This window comes from Panicum virgatum, chromosome 1N (assembly GCF_016808335.1).
Source record: "Panicum virgatum strain AP13 chromosome 1N, P.virgatum_v5, whole genome shotgun sequence".
Classification (NCBI taxonomy): Eukaryota; Viridiplantae; Streptophyta; class Magnoliopsida; order Poales; family Poaceae; genus Panicum; species Panicum virgatum.
In genome coordinates, this window is record NC_053145.1 from 65,109,957 (window position 1) to 65,131,052 (window position 21,096).

A 21,096-nucleotide genomic window follows, 5' to 3' on the forward strand; every position below is an offset into this window, starting at 1 on the left:
GTTAGGAGTCGCGCGCGCTGAAGGTGCAGCCGTGCAGGCCATGACTCCCTAGGCCCAAGCCCACGCACGCAACGCAAATACGGCCCAATTATCCATTCACCGCCTAGCTCGTTTATCTTCTTCCTCACCCAACACTGCTCTCTCTCTCTTCCCACAGCAATGGCGGGCTGACCGCAGCCGCTGCCCCGAGGCATCCTAAAGGCAAGGCCTCGTTTGCCAACAAACCGGCCGACCCGCGTTTGTTTAGCTCCGCCCCTGCTCCCGCCGCCCGCGGTGCCGTCCCAGCCTTACGCACCACGAATCCTACCCCATCCCGCGGGGCCGCACGTCCCGGCACCACCGAGGCCGTAGCTGCAGCCGCGCCTCGTAGGTTCCGGCGTTCCGCCACCCGTTGGCGGTGAAAGAGATCACCCACCACGCGGTCCGAGGTTCTCGCCGCCGCCCGCCCGCCGTCTCGGCCGTGAACGTGAACCTGTGCCACTGCCAACCACCGGTGAGTTCATAGTTTAATATTTTGAACAGAAAGCTTAGGTTTGATGTTGGAAATTTTAAGCCCGCAGTTTCCAATTCGAGCTGAAAGGTCAATTTTGTCCCCTTTGTTACCAAATGCTCAACAATACTGTCATTGCACTGGTTTTCAGGGTGGATAACGGCAGGGCGAGATGCTGATCCCGTGCGATTGCTTCCTCCATGTTCCTGCACCGCCACTGACTCCATTACAGAATTCTACAGCTTCGGCGCCCTGCAGAGATAAAGGCCTCACGTCGCAGATCAACTCTGTCTATGCACCAGCTAGAACTTATGAAATTTGTCCGGAATTGACAGTTCCATGCACAGTTGCCAGACATACTGGCAAAGGGAAGAAAAAAAGCAACTGGGTCCATTATGGTGGGTTGCTTCCAGCAATGCTGGAGGCACTGGAGGATGTCCAGGACGTCGGGGAAGCGCTCTGGCCATGGAAGGACACACTGAGCAACCGGGAGAGGACGATCGTCCTCAAGGAGCAGAAAGATTGGAGACGGGCTGTCGAGATCTTTGACTGGTTTCGCAGGGAGAGGGGCCATGAGCTCAATGTGATTCACTACAATGTTGTGCTCTGTACAGTTGGGCGAGCCAGGAGATGGGATCTCGTTCTTAATCTGTGGCATGAGATGCATTCCTGTGGTGTGGCACCAGATAACTCGACATATGGTACATTGATCAATGTATGTTGCAAAGGAGGAGGAGAACGGGCGACTTTGCTTTGGCTTGGGGACATGTGCAAGCGGGGTTTGATGCCTGATGAGGTCACTATGAGTATTGTGCTGCAGGCGCTTAAGAAAGCTGGGGAGTATGAAATGGCCGAGCTTTTCTTCAGAAAGTGGTCCTCAGACTCAAGTGGAAGGATGGAGGGACACCCTCACTACAGCTTGTACACTTACAACAACTTGATTGATACTTATGGAAAAGCCAGTCAACTTGAGAAAGTATCAGATACATTCAATCAAATGTTGAAAGAAGGAGTTGCGCCAAGTGTCGTTACTTTCAACACAATGATTCATGTTTGGGGCACACACCATAGAATGGAGCGAGTTTCTTCTTTGGTGAGGATGATGGAGGAATTCCAGTGCTTTCCTGACACTAGGACTTACAATATACTGATCTCACTGTACAGGGAAAGCAACAATATTGATGTTGCAGAGTACTACTTCTGGAAGATGAAGGCAGAAAATTTGATACCAGATGTAGTGAGCTGCCGCACACTCTTATATGGATACTCTATCAGGGGCATGATTTCTAAAGCGGAAGCCCTTCTAAAAGAAATGGATGAGAGGGGATTTTTGATAGATGAATACACACAATCAGCTTTGACGAGGATGTATGTGAATGCTGGGATGCTTGAGCAAGCATGGCATTGGTTTGACAGATTCCATCACCAGATGAATTCTGAATGCTTTTCTGCAAATATTGATGCATTTGTTGAGAAAGGATACATAGTTCTTGCAGAGAAGGCTTTTATACACTGCCTAAAGAAGAAGATGCTCAGTGTTTCTGTGTGCAATGTTATGATCAAAGGATATGGGTTGGTAGACAAGCTAGATGAGGCATGTGAGGTAGCTGATGGCATGGAGAGGTATGGCATTTTACCTGATTACGTGACATACAGTTCTCTCATTCAACTTCTGTCAACCGCTAAACTGCCAAAGAAGGCTCTTCACTACTTGAAAAAAATGCAATCAGTAAAACTGCTGTCAGACTGTGTTCCGTACTCTGTGGTAATTAGTAGCTTTGCTAAGAATAGTGATTTAGGAATGGTTGAATACCTATTTAGAGAAATGATCACTTCAGGGATCCGTGCTGATGTTTTCCTCTACTCTATTTTAATTGATGCTTTTGCTGAAGTTGGAAAGGTCCAACAAGCTGCAGCATATTTTGGTTTGATGAAAAAAGATGGCTTATGTGAGAGTGCTACAATCTACAATTCTTTGATAAAGCTCTATACAAAGGTAGGATATGTTGCAGAGGCCCGAGAAACATACAAGCTACTCAGATCATTGGATACTGATACCAACCTTTATGCATCTAATTGCATGATTGATCTCTACAGTGATCATTGTATGGTGAAAGAAGCGCGTGAGATTTTTGAAAGTTTGAAGGCCAGGAGAAGTGCAAATGAATTCTCATACGCAATGATGGTGTGTTTGTACAAGAAAATTGGTCGCTACGATGTAGCTCACAGGATTTGCAAGGAAATGCAAGCTCTTGGACTTATGACTCAAGCACTAAGCTACAATTCTGCAATCCAAATGTATGTATCTTGTGGAAGAATGGAGGATGCTTTTAAAATATTTAAGAAGATGTTGGTATCAAACACACCACCAAATGATGCAACATTCAAGGCACTAAAAGTTATTCTAGTAAGAAGTGGAGTTACAAGGAACGAGATAAGGAAGCTAGAATTGTTAAGAAGAAATAACACTCATGATTGCTTGCATCAATGGTACAGGGCACTATCCCTTTCCCTTCAGCTGTAAGATCAAGCATGTTTTCTTTCCAACATAGTATTATTGATCAATCTGCTAAAAGGGCACACCCTTTTGACATTGACAATTGTAAGAGTAGAAAAATGAGCACAAGAAAGCAAGTAACATCAGAACTGATTTCAAATGGTTGAAATCTTAGATGTAGATGCACAATTGCGATTATCTATCTGCTGAACTCTATACAGAGACGGTGCATGCCATTTTTGAGTAAAAAATGTTGATAGTTGATTGACTGATGCACAGAGAATTCATGGAGATCATTTACACATGTGTGGATCCTGTTAGATCTCTGCAGGTGAGTTTTATTACTTATATGCTCCCAGTTTCTATGTATCAGAATATAAGGTACATGCTGTTGCAACGTCATGGTTTTGCTAAAATTGAACTGCTTCAGCTTGTATGACTTTCACAAAAAGATTCAGTATATGATAATCTCCAACTTTGCGATGTTTTTCTGAGTTCTGCCTGTTGTGATTTTATTTAATTACATCACAGTTACTTGGCAACATAAATTTTCAATAATGGCATCGTACTTCTTGCAGTGCCCTATTATGTTATTAGTAATTTGTCCTGATAAATCTGCAGTATATATTTGTTTGGCTTATATTGAATAAATTTGTGTTCCCTTGTTGGTGGCTCATGTTGGGTTTCAGCTCTAGCCTATCACAACTTTACCGCTGAAAGCCTCAAAATTTAAATGATGCACTTTTCAATTTATGCCACTTTGTATTGAGGAACATGTAATATTTTACCAAAAATATACAGGTCGAACTATAAATATAATACTAATTTTAAACTTCTCTGATCATCATACTCCAGTGCCATTATTTTATTGTAATATGCTCTTCTCTAGCTATTTCTTTTTTCGTATTAGAGCATACTTGATCACAAAAGACATCTATTTGACTTTCTGCTTCCTATTAGGGCTGTATGGTTTGTAAGCAAAAACCGTTCGTTTGGCATTTGCAGACGCTCTCGCGGGCTGCTGGCTAGTGGAGCTTGCTCTCAGCCAGCATACCCGGGTTCGAGTCCTGCCTTCTTCTAAGTGTAATGCGGGGAGGCAGTCTGCCTCTTCCGTCTCGTTTTTTTTAGGTGTTGTACATTTGCAACACATACGAAAGGTGTACCATGGCCAGTGATTCATCTAAATGATGATTCAGGTAGTGCAATTTACTGGAGGCACCCTTCTTATTGGCTTCTGCAAACTGAGGTATATCATTTTTTATTTAAAACCGGTCACTTCATGTTATCATATATGAAATAGATAATAACACCTTATTGAATCTAATTTGATAATAGGCAAGAGGGAAACTTTCTAGTATAAGTATTATAATAGTTTATATGCATCTAGTCATGGTATTTTGTCCAAGCTCAGTGTTGATTCCTCCGTCTCATTTAAACTATGTTTTTGTTTCATCCCTAGATCCTTGGAAGATTAATTCTGAACAAGAGTAAGTTACCTACTTACCTTTGAGGTTTAGCTTGGGCAATATTATCACAGTGCATCCCGCAAACCCTTTTGTTAATATTTGTTATGGCTGAGGTCGTTGACAGGAATACTTTGTTTGCTGGTGACAGAATGGCAACTTCACCAACAGCACAGAGGTGAGTGCATGCATGACATAACTCTACCTTTGGTATCTTTTCTTCTATGATTATTTCGTTCATGTAAACTGTGCATGTGGTTTTCTTGAAAGAATCATTTTCGGAGTCTCTAATTATGTAAAGCCTCAGAAAAGAAATCCAGTTACTTATCCTCCTTTGTCTAGTACTACTGTCGAAGTTCGTTTTTTTTTGCGACTTAAAATGAAGTTCATTTCCTACGCAATATTAACTCAACGAAGACACTAACATGCTTATTTGATAGTAAGTATTTTGCTGGTGCGCAGTGGATGGAAATGGAATTCAACACCGTGCGTATTATACCTGGTAGACGGCCTCGCTCCGGAGGAGGCTCTTGTGGCCGGCCTCACAATGCCAAGTCTTCTGCTCTCCACTGCCGGCGCCATTGCAACCCGCTGCCTTCGACTCGCCATTGCACTATTTCACTGCCCGGGCCCAGGGAGAGCTCCCATTGCACTATTTCACTGCCCGGGCCCAGGGAGAGCTGAGCACCGTGCCGAAGAACCGCGAGCTGATGCTATGGGCGATGAGAGCGGTTCTCTGTCAGTTTATGCAGCTGCGGTGTCTTATGCAGGAGTCGTGCGTGCTCAGGTGAGCTGCGAGGCCGTGACCATCAGCAGCAGTTCGGCCCTTACGTTTTATGAACAAGAAAAATGGAGGAGTTTGTGCATTGTTCCAATTACTTTTCGAAATGATTGGTATTAGTACCACATAAAACTTGTTCCTTTTTGGTGTCAAAACTTGTTTAATCCATACCACTGGAAATGGTACAACAGCAGCATAAATGAAGCAAAATTTATGCAGCATGAGCCCGAGAATATAACAAAAGCAATGGCAAATATTGATGCCGGAATTGATACAGTGACACAAATCTAATATTCCCAAAAGGGAAACCTCTGCCTGCTTCAGGTTACCAGGGACGTCTCCAGCATGCCTTGATCCTGCATCCAGTCACTTATATGGCCATGCCCGTGCCGTTTGCAAAGCTCCAGGTTTACACCGATTAACTCACTGCAAATAGTATTTTTTAAAAGAAAAGACTCACTGCAAATGCTGATAACATTATAATCCATTCACCCAATTACGGATACCTCAGAGGCTCACTCAGAATTCAGAAGTGGGAGTACGGGATGTGCTGATGGCCAAGCAATCCATTCACCCAATTACTGCTCAGTGTGGCCTTACTAATTCAGCATATGCATGATTAATATATCCCTTAAAGTCCATAGTGGATATATTTGCAAGTTGACTGAGGTCTTTCTTTACAAATTAGTCTATCAGGCTACAACCTGATTTAGCTGCTCAGTGCTCACAATCAGCTCCACAAGGTGGGGCTGACAATCGTGGGAACTTGCTTCTCCTAGTTAGTACTCTTGCACTGTCCTGCCAAAATGAAGCATCCTAAGGGGAAAAAGCATTCGGAACGGTCTATCCATTATGCAGCTAGCTTGATTCTGCCCTCGGACCTCCATTGGCGTCACCGCTTTGCAAGCTGACCATGGTTAGAAAGAGAACAAGAGTCACCGATTTGACCTAACATGTACTTAAAAGTAGAGGCACCGGATTTCTTGAGAACAGCAACATTGCACGCTTTTGATCAGAGGGGAAGCAAACTAGCAAAGGATGCTGTATAGCTGAACATTGTCCTTCATAATAATCTAACAAAACCTAAGTTGACCAAACTCATGATGAATGTGGAAAATTTTCACCAAATTCACAGGGTTATGCTAGAGCTAGACCTTGTAAGTAAATCATGTAACAAAGTTACCAGCATCAAAATCACTAACTGAAATGTAAGCTCACAGGAGCTCGTCAAATAGCACAATGCCTTTCTCAGAAGTTGTATAAAATCTTGCGGGAAAAGAAGATGAGGATATTATACTGTTAATCTGTTATACCAAACAGACCAATCCAGATAGAGATTAGACAATTATCCATCATCACTGATTTTGGGAATGTTTAGATTAGAAGGAAAGACACTAACATCTTATTTTCAGATAATCCCTTTTCATATTTAATAGAGACAACGTCTACTTAATCTATTTATGCGCCAAAAGGAAGCTTACCTGTGCAAGTATGGCATAAATAGTACACTTTCAGTGTTTTTCGGCATCATGTCTCGTGCTACTTCTTTCCTTTGTGAACCTCTATCGAAACGACCAGAATTCACCATACATGCTTCCTGACTAGCAAGCTTGACCTCATGCCCTATTGAAGGAACAATTTAGGGGAAATCGGTAAGGCAAATGTTCTCATCAATGGGCCAACAATGGTTGTTCAAACTGTACAATCTCTAAACCTGGTAAAGATGTGGTTTCCTGAACTGAAGTTAGGCGATGCTTTAACATCATGTCCTCCTTGAAGATCATCTATATGGGTGAGAAGAAACAGATCACGAAAAATACATGAGAGGTATAACTAAATGTTTGCAAACAAGCGTGTTCATGTTAAACTTATGCTCTAGACATAGCAAAAGGATTATTTACCTCAGGATGTACAGCTAGCTGAAAGGATTGAAGGTTGGCCTGAGCTGGCTCTTGAAGGAATCGAGCTATGGTCGTTGAACTAGTAGGGATACTTTGCAAGACAAGTAATTTGTTATGCCGTTGGTCATGATTTGGTGGATTAAATGAATGATGAGCTACAGAACTTTGGTTCACAGGAAGTAGGGCAACCCCAGAATCTGATGCCTTGACACCACTTTTGTTAAGCATGGCACAGACTTCTGAGGGTGCCAGAGCCTCAGGTACTCCAGATAAGTTTGCTGGGGGGAGATAAAGGCCATTCCTCATAGACAACATCTGAAAGAAAAACAAAGAAAGTTATATTAGGCTGCATAAATGAGGAATACATGAATGGTGACTCTGGAATAGCTAAAGCGTTTCTGAGCTACTCCTAACATTACAGCCAAACATTTTGTTCTCTACTTCTCTTTTAGGATGGGAAGCATACATTGTGATCAATCCTGGCCACCCAAGTGTAAATACTCAAAACAGATATATACAAATTTAATGCATGTATTATACTTTTGTACGTCCTGATTTTACTCTGACTCTAGCTACTAAACACTAAACAGACCATACTCCAATGTGATACTGGACTTTTCCCCCCCACAGGAACCACCATTTTGGCATAATTGTATCATGACTCTTTCTCATATACATAAGTTAAAGCAATGGAATTTGATAATTCTCTCATGCAATTCACTTTGGTGTAAAATTTGAAAAATGTAGCTAAACCTACAATGTGCTAGCACCAAACGTTTCTCCCTGCCTTGATTGATACTAGTATTTCATCTCATGCTTTCACAGTTTTGCAGAAAATTCAGCTACTTCGCATTCACAATCACCATCATCGATCAGGTGAATGCTCATTTGAATTGCTACTTTGCTGGTCATTTAGCATTCACATATGTTGGTTGGTACTGGGTAGTTCAGCAGCATATCCCAAATGTTGGGTAACCCAGTAGTAGCAGTGCATCATCAGGTTGCTCACCTGCACCTGTAGCTGAAGCTGCTTCAGGTACTCAATGGCATCGTCAAGCATGGAGGCCTTGTCCGTCTGCAATCGCGAAACCATTCCCCCAAAGCAGCAGGAAAATTAGCTTCCAGATTCCAAGAACGCGAGAACTAACCCACGCAACAAGAATCAAGAATGGATGACACAAAAGGACTAAAGGAGATGAGGTGGTCCATGTGGTCGACCTTGCTCGAGTTGGGTACGAGGGTCTGCAGCGCCTTCATCTTCTCGTTGATCCTGCTCCTCCTCCTCTGCAGCAGTTTAATCGGCGGGCGTCAGGACTACCTCCTCACCAGATCATTAACCAAGCAGCCGACTAGAGGCCGCTAGACCAAGAGAGCGACAAGAGCCTGAGCCACGCACCCACCTTCTCGGAGAGGTTGTGCACCTCGGCGGCGCGGCTCCTCTTGCCGCGCGGGCGCGCCGGCCTCGCGGGCTCCGACTCCGACGACCCCAGCGCGTCCTGGCAACAAAACCAACCAATCGTAATGTTGGGACGCGCGGGCGGGCAGAGGCAGACAGAGAGGAAGCACCCACCTCGCTCTCGCAGATGTTGGCCATGCTCTGATGACGCAGGAACAAATCCAGCTGCTGCGCGTCCATCGCCGGCACCAGCAGCGGCTTACGGATCGATCACACACCACCGTAGCGGAAGCCCGCCCCTACGACTACGATGCAGGCAGCCAGCCGACCCAACCCGGCAGCAGAGCACGCGAGGACCGAGACGAGAAGTGGTCGCCGCTCTCCCCACCCTATGGTTTGCGCCCATGCCTCCCTGCCGTGAGCATGTCCTCACCAGCGACAGCGCCTTCGCTCACTTTCTCGACTTCTCCCCTTCCGATGCCCCTCTCTCCCTCTCTCGTTCGTTTGTTTGTTTCGGCTTTTCTCCGGCCCGAGAAAGCTGCAGCGGAGCGCAGCGCAGAGCTTTTGCCGGGGCTCTGCTGCCTTTCCGTTGCTGCAGCACCGGCCCTGCCCTTCCGCTTCCGGCTCGGTCCTCCTCTCTCCTCCCCCCCCCCCCCCCCGGCCGGCTGGATCGGACACCGTCGCGTCGCGTCCGGTGGGCCGCATTTATGCCGGCGACGGGACGGGTTCGCTCGACGCTGCCTCTGCTACATGCCCTAACATTTATGAGCCCAACCGCCTTTAATGGCGTGGCGTGTACAGGGTTAACCAAACCGACCGGTCCGGTCAAACCGCCGCCCTCTGGTAGCGGTTTACCGGACCGGTAACCAGTGGAAACCGGTTCAATTCAAATCCAAATTCAAATAAATTCAAAAAATCCCGTGCAACCGGTTCCGACCGGTTTACCGGCCGGTTTGACCGGTTTACCGGTCGGTTTGACCGGTTTGAATTCAAATCCAAATTTAAAAGCTCCCGTGCAACCGGTTTACCAGCCGGTTTTACCGGTTTACCGGCCGGTTTGACCGGTGGGCCTTAATGGGCCGGCCTATTTTTTTCTTTTTCTTTTTTGATTTAACTTTAAATCCCCGCAAACTATACTAAATGAACGAATTTTTGAGAAAATTTGACACTATTAGATTCATTGCACCTTGAAGTATTTTTAGGAATTTTTTAGGAATTTTTCATTTTTTGAATTTAAATTTAAATTTTGAATTTTGGCCGGTTGGGTACCGGACCAAACCGGAACCGGGCCGGACCGGTTTGACCGGTAACCGGTCAAACCGGACCGGTTCCCACCGGTTTGGTGAACCTTGGGCGTGTCCGGCCGCGATTTTTTTTATATTTAAAAAAATCAAAATTTCAAAAATATATGTCCGTTTCGAAAAATTTCGAAAATATACCCCGGTCGACAGTGGAAGAGGCGACAGAACCTTAACGTAATTTTTTTCTTCAAATTTGCAAAGAAGTCCCTGGCCGGGGGCGCGTGGGGGCAAGGGGGCCTGTCGCCCCGCCCCTCGGGCGACACGGGGGCCTGTCGCCCCGCCCCTCGGGCGACCGACTCTTACTCCCCTATATAAGCCCTTACCCTCATTCCCTCCTCATTTGAGCCCAAAAATTCCACAAAAAATCCAGAAAAAAAGGGGTGAGGAGAAGAGAAGCGGCGAAGCCCTGTCGGATTGCGCACTTATGATCTGCAGGTAAGTACATTTAGCTTATGTATTTTTCGATTGGTATTGTAGAGTAATTTAATTTAATTAGTGCTATATTAGAACCATTTAAGTAGGAGTTTAATGATACTTTAGTTACGTAGTATTAAATTAGTTTAGAAAATTAGTACTACGTGTTTATTATTACAATTGCAGTACTATTAGAGACGTGTTTATAAATTAATTATGATTTAGAATAGAATTGCGCATATGCAGTATAGAATTTGAGTGCCATCACGTAGTTATGAATACTTATATGTTGTAGTTGAAATCCATACTTAGTTTTTATGGATTATTGAATAAGGTAGTAAGGTAAAGAGTATAACTCGATAAGTATTCTGTGATATACAGATATGTCAAGCAAGATGTAGTTTCAAGTATTTTTTGGTGACTACAATGTTTTGTATGGGCCAAATGGAGCAGACTTTTCTGCCTTTAAGTGCACATCTAGCGCCATAGATAAACCTCTAGAGAGGAGTTTTGGTTCCATATATAAGTGGCTGCAGCGTGGATTCCGTGTTGATCCGGAGACACATGTGATGACCGTCCAGTCTCTTGTTAATTGGGAGGTAGAAAGTGATTTATGAGAATTGATGATGATACACAACACTGATGACTGCAGAAGTACATGCAAGTAGCTCTAGAGCGTGGGTGGTCTCTGGTCATTCTTGTTCAAACCCGGGAGAAGACACAAAATGAAATCCAACATTGTAGCAGCACCGCCCAAATTAAACCGGCTTAAGTGCGCTAACCATCATCTTAATACTTAATCAAGTTACTGTGCATTTAAAACGGTGTAATCTGACAGGCTGTCGGGTAAATCCCGATTAAACTACTGTACTCCAGGATCACAATTGCACTAGTAGACCCGTACGAAGACGAGCACAGATGATACCAGCATACAGAAATCTTCAAATTAATTTACAACACATGTTTTACATAAAAACTTTAAGTACGAACGACAGAGTTCAAAAGCACAGCGGAAGTTTAAACCCGAGTTCGAATACAATACGATAACCACGACGATGACATAAGGTGAGCTCCACATCCTGCCCACCGATGTGACGCCAACCTGCCCGATCTTCACGGGGAAGACGGGGCCCACACGACGGTCCACCCAGGAGGAAGCGGCTGTCCAATCTAGGACGCACATACCTCCTCGAAGTCAGCGGGAACACAACCTGCTCAAGAGGGTTACAACAACAACCCTGAGTATACTAATACTCAGCAAGGCTTACCCGACTTTGGGTATACTTAGCCCATTACCTAGACATACAAAGCTTTCTGGCTCTGGAGTTCTTTTGCTGAAAGGCTACTAGCAGTGAATCCTTACTTTCAATATTTTAGCTCCATTTAGTACAGCGAGTATTAACTATATTCGCCTAACATCTAGAGCACACATGGTAGATCAGATTATTTCTTCAAAACAACATGTACAACAATCCATCGTTACCTTTCCATACTTATTCCACTTCTTACTACGATGTGACAAAGTGACCAAGGTTCTCTTAACCGAGAGAGACGGCAAATCGATCCGATTTAACCTTGCAAGGTGGACCTAACTCACACGACACGTGAAAACCCCGTCGGGCCACACACGTCAACTGTTCCCATCATCACCCCGACGTCTGAATCACGACTGCCAAAACCCGGGTGAAGGGTCCCTCACGGCGAACTCCCAGAGAACCCGAAGGCGACATACTATCCAACACCCACCATCATTCCACTCCCAGAGTAGCAGGTCGCGATTCAAAGTATCGTTGCAAATCAGGTAATTAGCTTACCGGTTTCGACTACCTCCTACTTCCGGTATGTGGTTAGTACTGTTCAATCCTCGATCAACACTGCCAACAACGGTACGGTCCTCAATCGACACAGGCGGAGATTTCCTTTCATCCATTCCATACCAAACTCCAACTTATTTCCGCCCGGTCTCCATTTCTTTCTACTCAACAACTCATTTCAAAGCCATAGCTAAGGAATCAAGATCCTAAACTCGCGAGTGACAGCAATCACTCGACTTTTACCGAGATCCTACTTAGCAAAGCATTTCTATCGACACCTGCATACTAGTATAGACCCACGGTACCTAGGGAAAACATGCATCTATGGTTCCATACAACTCCTAGACATAAATGCACAAATACTTAAATAAACATTGAATAATTTAAATTATGGTTATGCTCCGGGGCTTGCCTTGCAGGTCAGCGGGGTTAACGAGGTCTTCTGGAGTGTGCTCAACGGCGTCCTCCTGCTGCTCTTCTGCTCGTGGCTCCTGGACCGGCTCAGCGATCAACTCATAGGCGACTTCGTTCGCGGCGTCTACACTAATAAAAATATGCCATGCAACCGTTAGGACACAGTGCGATGCATGAGTGCTTATGATGCGATGCATCTCAAAATGATGAAACATTATGCGGTTCAGAAGTTCAACTCATTTTAGCCTGAAGTGTTTCCTTCAAAACAACAACTACTAAACTAGCTTAGGGTAGCATGGAGTGAAACAAAAACTAGCTTTGCTGAAGTTACACATGCATGAAACAATTAACTAACAACAATAAAAAGGAAAAGAGCATAGCTAGGGCAATATAAAAGTAAAAACCCAACTTGCATACATGATCTATCAACAAAATTAATTAGCTTAACGTGAAAGCAGTAAAGCATGCCACCCAATTTTTTTCCCAACATTTAACGACGATCGAGAGCATTCATTTTAATCCTAGAAAAGCAATTAAACAATAATAGATCCACACACTTGCACATAGACCATGCACCTGAAACTTTTTCAGTGAACTACACATGCAAGAATTAAGCCACTGCAAATTTTTCATAATTTTTAGAGCAACAAAACAAGTGGTAATAATTAAACTAGCTTAAACAGAAACTGAATTTTCATCAGGGGCAAAAGTGACAATTCACAGGCACAAGTATTTTTCCTCAGAAGCTTTTGATTTTAGAAATCTAACAAAATTGGGTTTGCATTTTTAGGATTTTCATGTGAATTTCTAAGCAATTGCGAATTATCAGCCAAAATATAAAGAAATAAAATTGAAAACAAAAAAAGATAAAGGGGGGCGCTGACAGCCGGGCCCCACATGGCAGTGGGCGCCGGCCCGGCTCCCAGGCGCCCCCTCCCCTGTTTTTGCCCGCACAGGGCCAGGCCGTGGCACGGCAGCGGCGGCGGCGCCGAAATCGAAAGGGGAAAGAGGTTGGGAAGGTAGAGGAGGTCGCGATTGAGCTCACCGTGGGTTGATTTGGGGCGGAGGATGGCCGGGGAAAGGTCGTCGGTGGAGAGGGGCGGAGCTCGGGGCGGACGGTGATGGCGGACGTCGTCTGCGGCTCGATTTCGGCCGGTGTAGGGCACGACCGCGTTCGTGGAGGGATGGAGGAGCTTCGGGGCGAGGTCGCGCGGCACTGGGCGCAAGGAAATGGGGCGGGGCGGCGAGGGTTGGCCGGCGCGGCGTCGACGGAGAGCTCTGCTCGTGTTGGCTCCGCGCGAGCGCAAGGAATGGAGAAGGGGAAGGACGGGACGGGAAGGTTCGAGGGCATCCGCGTGGCTAAGAGTGGCGCTCAGATGCCGAGGTCAGGCGCGATCGCCGACGCATGGAGGCTCGCCGGCGTCCAGACGCCGACGCCGGTATGGGCGTCACAGGAAAAACACTGGAGCTCACTGTTGACTCGTTTGAACGATTTTGACTCAAGTTTGACCCGCTAAAACTCCAAATTTCATATAGAAACTTGGAATTTGACCAAAATAAAAGTTGTAGAGGAAAAGAAGATCTACAACTTTCGTTTTGGGCGAAAGTTGATTTGGAGCTCGGATTGGAGAGAAAAACGCGATCGAAAACGGCTAAGCAGATGTTTACGATGCGAACGCGATTAGTGCTAACGACGAATTGAATCCACGATTAGCGAGTTAACTCATGATTAGCGAGCGCGATTAACACAGGGGTGTTACAAACATGGTGCAGATCAAGCAACTCCGAGTATTCAAAGAGAGACCAACTATGTTGAGCAAGATGAGTCAGAAGAGATAGAGAACCAAAACATCGAACCACATGGCCTTGCTGATGAGGGAGAGAGGATACATAGCATTGTGGATGAGATGGAGGCAGAAGACCAAACCGCAATGGAGATGGAAGAATATGAGGGCTCATCTGATGACGAGCAGTACTCATTGCCAAAAGAGTGGGAGGAGCATGGTTTTGGCAATCATGTCGTAGAAAACGTACGAAATCAAGAGTGAGAGTACAAAGGGAATGAGGTAGTGCAAGGTGCAACATATCCAAACATTGAAGTTGTAAAAGATGCTGTGAGACTATGGGCAATATCATTGAAACGAGAATTTAGAGTTGTAAAGTCTGGCAGTAAAGAATATGAGGTGAAGTGTGTGAATGATGGATGTCCATGGCAAGTACATGCATTTAAGGGAAAATGGAAGTCGAACTGGAAATGTTCCATTGTGACAGAGCACACTTGTTTGCAGTTAGAAGTTCTTCCCTCGCATCGCAATATATCATGCGATTTTGTTGCAAAGCAAATATATGAGTTGATTATGGACAACCTAAATTATGAGCCAAAAATGATTGTTCGACACATTGAGCTGTCTTACCAGTACACCATTAGTTATTTGAAGGCATGGCGGGCTAAACAAAGGGTGTTCGAGACGCAGTTCGGCACATACAAAGCATCATATGATAACCTACCTCGTATGTTATCCCAGGTTGCTGCTAGAAATCCTGGAAGCTTTTATGACACATACCTCGTACCAGCCGTGACTAGGGGGCAAAGCATTCTGCAACGAGTCTTCTTTTGCCTAGGTGCCTGTGTTAGGGCATTTCAGTGTTGTCTTCCGGTGATCTGCATTGATGGCACATTTCTGACTGGAAGGTATAAAGGTCAGATACTCACCGCAATCGGGGTAGATTGCATCAACCAAATAGTTCCGCTCGCATTTGCATTTGTTGAGAATGAGAACTTAGACAGTTGGTATTGGTTCCTTGAACGAGTGAAGGTTCATGTTGTTGTTGCACGTCTAGATGTGTGCCTTATTAGTGATAGGCATGCAGGTCTGCTACAATCAATACTGAAATTGAAACGTGGAACTGCGACAACGCCTCCATTGTGGCCCGATGTCCAAAACAAGTGGTGCATTATGCATATGGGTGCAAACTTCTATGACCACTTCAAGAACAAGGATCTTAAGAACATGTTTAAGAGGTTGTGCACCCAAAATCAACAGAGAAAATTCAATGCATTATGGCAGATACTTGATCAGTTGACTGCAGAGCAAGTGAAGGAAAGGGCATCAGGAACAAGCACGAGTCAGGCTGCAGAGGCTAGGGATTCAATTGAGAAGCCATTTTCACACTGGATTCGAGGTGCACATAAGGAGAAATAGTCATTCCTTTATGATACCAACGGAATACGGTATGGTATTCAGACAACGAACCATGCAGAGTGTTTCAATATGGTTATGCGTTCTTGTCATGCCTTTCCTCTTGTGAGAATTGTTGAGTTCATCATGTATGTGTGCATTAAGTATTTCAGAGAGTGTTACATGACTGCAAGCATAAACATCAGCAACCCACAAATTCAGTTTGCACAAGAGGGACACAATATATGCAACAGAAGATTGAAAAGGCCAATGGAGCATAGATTTGAGGTTCTATGGAAGGATAGAACTGGTCGTGGTATCCGTAGAGATAGGGTGGTACAGGAGAGTTTGATTACAATAGATGGCAAAACCTTCTGCTCCTGCATGAAGCCTAAGTTATTGCATTTGTCATGCTCGCATCTCATTGCGGCATGTGCAGAGTCTGGGTTGCAGCCAGGAGTATTTGTTTCACCTTACTTCAGCAAGAAAGCAGCTGTATCCACCTGGGGACATAAGGTATACGTGATTGGAATAGTGAGACTTTTCATTCAGGATAATGAGGATAAGATGTTTATTCCTGATCCAGCCACTAAGAAAGGCAAATGCCGCCGTCAGACGCGTCGTATTCGGAATGGTATGGACGAGTCCGAAGCAAACAAGGCACAAAAGCATTGCAGCCAATGTGGAGCATTGGGTCACAACTGCAAGAAGTGTCCTCAGAATGCACTTCACGATGCTGCTGACGTCGGTCCTTCCGGAAATCCCAGAGATGGAGCACCTCCTACCTTCAGACGACCATCGGCGAGAATTGCTCGTGGAAGGCACTCGGTGTCATGATCCACCAGTGTGCAGTTTGTACCTATATCCTAATAGTGCGTGGAGTTTGTATCGAACATATATGTAATATGTAGTAATTGTGCGTCCAGTTTGTATGGAACATATCTGTAATGTATAAATATCGTGCATCCAGTTTGTATCGAACATATCTGTAATATGTAGTAATTGTGCGTCCAGTTTGTATCGAACCTATCTGTAATGTATAAATATCGTGCGTCCAATTTGTATGAAACATATATGTACCTATGTGTTCTCATATATTTTTGAATGTAGATATGGAGATGGACAACTTGCTAGACCCAGTTATCGACTCGAGCCACATGTCTTTCTTTGCAGCAATTGAGCACCGAGCCCTAGAGGTGCTACGTCCTCGTCCACCTGGGGAGGCGATCTCTATACACCACGACTGGGTTGACAGGTATGTAATGATATATTATTGTTCATCACTTATGTATTCGTCGGTATTCCTTTGTTTCGACAATTTTGTTTATTGCAGGTTACGTGAGTCTGGTCTACTGACTCTGGGCCGTCTTGTCGAGGGTGGGCTTGTTCAGCTCGACCGATCCCTCTTGACAGCGCTAGTTGACAGATGGAGGCCAGAGACACACACGTTCCACCTCCCGTGTGGGGAGATGACTCCTACGCTGCAGGACGTGGCCTACCTCCTCGGCCTCCCTATCGTCGGGGAGGCTGTAGGTCCGCGTGTGGTGGCGGCCTCGTGGAAGGATGACCTGGAGGACCGTTTTGCCCTGGTTGACCGCGTGGAAGAAGCAGGTCCGATCAATCCGCACCCGCGAGCAGCAGGTCTTTCGAAGACCTGGTTCCTACAGTTTACAGTACATATTCATTGCATATTTAAGTTTAATTGTTACAATTCACATGTTGCATTTTCAGTTGAAACATTAATCTTAATTGTTTATGCAGCCTACCCTGTTGGCTGCGGATGCCGACGAGTACAGTGTGACTAGATCGCTGGAGACGTACTTACTTTGGTTGTTTGGTTACATCATGTTCAACAACACTCATGGCAACTCGGTCGATAGGATTCTCCTTCCGTATGCACGGGAGATTGCGGATGGGGACGAGGACGTACCGCCTTACAGCCGGGGTGAGGCGGTACTTGCAGCCACTTACCGTGGACTCTGCGACGGCTGCAGGAAGACACATGGGAACGCTATCCTGGTGGGGTGCCCACTACTGCTGCAACTTTCGTTGTACGAGAGGCTAGCCGTTGGTCGGCCCATCGTCAGCCGCGAGCCTTACCACGAGGCCACGTACGGCAACGAGGAGGACGATAGGCCCACTATGGGAACTCTCTGGATCTGGCATCAGGTACGTTCGCAACAAATCTAATTTTGTTATTCATTGTTACACGATGCATTAGCGCACTTTTAATTTTACTTATTCGGACTACAGAGGTCCTGGGCACATGCGCAGGTTAGACGCGCATATCCTGAGTTTGTTTCGGAGCTCGACATGCTGACACCCGAGGACGTTGTCTTGGAGCCTTACAGCCCAGAGGCTGTGGCTACCCGTGCACCAGCAGGCCTGTCTTCGCACTGCTCCGCGAATGCGAGCCTATGACTTACTACAGCCGTCCTGGTTTACGACATCGCGGTTGAGGCATATTGCCCCTGGAGAGTCAGGAGACAGTTTGGACAGCGCCAGGAGTTTCCGGTGCCCACCGCGTTGGAGCGTGTCAGTCGCCAGGATCACAGGTAATTATGAATGAACTTGGCTCATACATTCGTGTCGGATCTAACGATTCTTTGTTGTCCACTTTTGTAGGTTGTCAAGGAGTGGCTTGCCGTACTCTAATGATTGGCTCGCCAAGATACAGCCGTGGGTGGACCAATGGGAACAGGCAGACAAGCATTTGGTCCATCCAACAGGACCACACACAGACAGCTCCTTTAGGGCTTACCTCACCTGGTACTTACCCCGGACTCGGGCTCGTCTGGTTTATGTCGACACTCACCCGCAGCCACACCAGGCGAGGCCTCAGGATGGCTATGCCCGGCACCACGTGGAAGCACTAACTGGCGCGGTGAGTCTCTTGATCATATATATATATATATAAATATTCATAAGATAATTCATGTGTTACTAACTGTTCCTTTACTCAATGAATGCAGTTTCGCCTTTGCAACATGATGGAGACGGACTGCTCGACTTACCTGACGAGGGTACATGCCGGATCCCCAATGACCCAGTTTGAGCAGACAGAGGCATGGTCGAGGCAGCGTGACCAGTTGCGTTTAGTACTGCACAACTTGGGAAGCCGTGTGCAGTATAAAGACAGCTACATGTCGTCCCAGGCCTCGTCGTCATTCCCGTATCCGGCGACCGTGCACCGGCCGACGTCTCAGTACTACACAACTGCAGATAACGTAGATATCTCTTTAAAATTAGATCAAGTGTTGCTACATATTTACTAATATCACAAACAGGATACGATCCAGCTACTACGTTCGGCCATACTGGAATGTTTAGAGGGGCACCACCAGTAGGCGGACCGTATCCAGGGATGGTACCGGGGCCACAGATACCGGCCTACACAGATTAGTTTATGTTTCGTATTTCGGTTTCTACATGTCATGACGAAAGACACGAGCATACGCTAACATCCGCATTTTATGCGTAGGATTCTACCCCGATGCGGGCGCCGGACCTTCTTCCTCCATTCGACCTGGTACAAAACACTCTCTCAATACACTCACTAATTTACCACGCAACATATGTTGGTTTACGTTTATATATTACGCAGGGTTTGTTTCGAGTACGTTCGTTTCAGATAACGATGGCGTCACCTTAGACGAACTCGACAGCTTGACTCCAGACTCACCTGGCGCGCATGGTGACCCTGATGTCTTGGGGTATTCACAGTTAGGAGGAGCACCACTTGGGATCTCTCAGCAGCAGACACCACAGCCCTCTTTGCGTCCTGAGCGACATGTGAGGTCTCCGGATCGTCACGCCTACTCCGAGGGCCATGTCCGTGCCCAACAGAAGGCTAAGAGGGTCCGACGCCCTAGGGGTGGTTAGATATATCCGATGTTTGTATCTCTGATGTTTATTTGTAATGAGATAACTGTGGACCACTTATTTGTACACTTCAACGTTCGCCTCTGATCACTCTCGTATTTTCTATTACATACGATAGATGATATGTTTATGCTTCGATGCTCCATTACGACTAAGTACGATTCAAACTCGACATTATGTACATGTCAGTGAATGCAAGTTAGGTACGAGACATACATACAAGCATAATACAACATTAACAATACTAAATGCGAATACATCTTAAACCGATGAACATCATATGTTATTGATCATGGCATGAAATCATCTAGGTCGTCATCCCAGTTGACAGATGATGGTGCTGCAGGTGGTGTAGTATGTCTCGACGAACCTCTTGCCTTTCCCTTTCTCTTTTTTCTGGATCTACATTCATGTACAGGGGGAGGGACATCATGTGTTGGAGGCCAGGGTTTGGGGGCATGAAGTCATCCATGTCGTGATCCCAGTTAACACAAGTTTGTGTTGCAGGTGGTGCAACATGACTTGACGAACCTCTTATCTTTCCCTTTGTCTCTTTTCTGGTTCTAGGTTCATGTAGAGGAGGAACATCATGTGTTGGAGGCCATGGTTTGGGGGGCATGAAGTCATCCATGTCGCCATCCCAGTTAACACAAGTTGGTGCTTGAGGTGCTGCAGCATGACTCGACGAACCTCCGGTCATCTGTTTTTGCGCAGGCCAAGTACTATCGCCCGAAGATCTTATCTGCCTCATTCGTCTAGTTTGCGGCATAAGTCCACCGAAGATACATACCAATTTACGGAAATTTGGTATCGATTTGTTAATCAACTCCGTGTCCTCGGGATAATCCTAGCATATAATTAAACAACAATGTTACTGTTTCATAAATATGGATTCCAAATGACGGACGGGATTAGAACTGAATGAGAGTTACCTTAATGTGCATCTCATACACCTCTGGCCGCATCCATATCTTACAAGAACCTTTTAAGAATCCAATGATATTAGGATGATTCGCTAGTTCACATACTCTCATGTATATCTTTCGACGTTCTAGCAGGTGTCCCTTTATATCTTGCGTTGTAATACCTCGAAATAATGTGAAATCTTTAAACTCTACTACTTTGGACAACACCATCTCTATTGTGCCATCCGCTAATGGATCCAACTTCTTACTGATAACAAGATGAGTGATGATATCAAATATTATACTAGATTTTTCTTCGGTCCATGAAAAATCCTCCACAATTGGAGGCAGTCATTGCCTTATGCTGCAATATCAATAAGGTACTGTCATAATTCTATTCTAATTCATAATTAATTTAAAAACAAGTCAGTAATAGTACTGAAATTGTAATACTAAACGAGTGTTCTAAAGCACCAAATCTAATTCAGCTAATCCGCTAATTAAATTAAATTGTTATACAATATCAATGAATTCATACGGAAGTTACCGGTAGATCACAAGTGCGCAATTCGGCAGAGCTTTGCCGTATTTCTTCTCCTCACCCGTCTCTTTTTTTCTGAATTTTTGGTGCAATTTTTGAGCTCAATGAGAAGGGAATG

The 21,096-nt window shown here is 45.3% G+C and overlaps 2 protein-coding genes across 19 annotated transcripts; one reads left to right on the plus strand and one right to left on the minus strand.

Annotated features, from left to right (window-relative positions):
• Positions 1-114: 114 nt before the first annotated feature.
• Positions 115-5,452, plus strand: LOC120657535 (pentatricopeptide repeat-containing protein At3g23020-like). Of its 18 annotated transcripts, none has more exons than XM_039935867.1 (7): positions 115-493; positions 642-2,113; positions 2,588-2,788; positions 3,267-3,318; positions 4,184-4,233; positions 4,578-4,628; positions 4,913-5,452. In XM_039935867.1, exons 2-7 carry the CDS (start codon positions 663-665, stop codon positions 5,349-5,351), a joined length of 2,244 nt encoding a protein of 747 aa, XP_039791801.1. In that variant the 5' UTR covers positions 115-493; positions 642-662; the 3' UTR covers positions 5,352-5,452. The 18 variants fall into 18 exon arrangements, 12 of the variants coding, with proteins under 12 accessions (XP_039791801.1, XP_039791794.1, XP_039791796.1 ...); XM_039935860.1 differs by having other exon boundaries at positions 117-493; positions 642-2,788; positions 4,913-5,085; positions 5,125-5,452; XM_039935862.1 differs by having other exon boundaries at positions 117-493; positions 642-2,788; positions 4,891-5,085; positions 5,125-5,267.
• Positions 5,453-5,779: 327 nt separating this feature from the next.
• On the minus strand, positions 5,780-9,158 carry LOC120657537 (transcription factor PIF3-like). The gene is made up of 8 exons (XM_039935871.1): positions 8,703-9,158; positions 8,533-8,628; positions 8,351-8,416; positions 8,142-8,207; positions 7,133-7,447; positions 6,946-7,015; positions 6,713-6,854; positions 5,780-6,138 (listed from the first exon to the last, which is right to left on the minus strand). The coding sequence occupies exons 1-8, from the start codon at positions 8,766-8,768 to the stop codon at positions 6,090-6,092; spliced, it is 870 nt and encodes a 289-aa protein (XP_039791805.1). The 5' UTR covers positions 8,769-9,158; the 3' UTR covers positions 5,780-6,089.
• Positions 9,159-21,096: the final 11,938 nt, after the last annotated feature.

Excerpts from the sequence above, each read along its gene's own strand:
- LOC120657535 (XM_039935858.1), top strand. The coding sequence starts at position 663 with ATGCTGATCCCGTGCGATTGCTTCCTCCATGTTCCTGCACCGCCACTG. Across the intron at positions 2,789-3,266 it reads TACAATTCTGCAATCCAAAT|AGAATTCATGGAGATCATTT; the intron begins GTATGTATCTTG and ends ACTGATGCACAG. Across the intron at positions 4,629-4,912 it reads ACTTCACCAACAGCACAGAG|TGGATGGAAATGGAATTCAA; the intron begins GTGAGTGCATGC and ends GCTGGTGCGCAG.
- LOC120657537 (XM_039935871.1), bottom strand. The coding sequence starts at position 8,768 with ATGGACGCGCAGCAGCTGGATTTGTTCCTGCGTCATCAGAGCATGGCC. Across the intron at positions 8,208-8,350 it reads TCGTACCCAACTCGAGCAAG|ACGGACAAGGCCTCCATGCT; the intron begins GTCGACCACATG and ends TCGCGATTGCAG. Across the intron at positions 6,139-6,712 it reads TTTATGCCATACTTGCACAG|CTTGCAAAGCGGTGACGCCA; the intron begins GTAAGCTTCCTT and ends AACCATGGTCAG.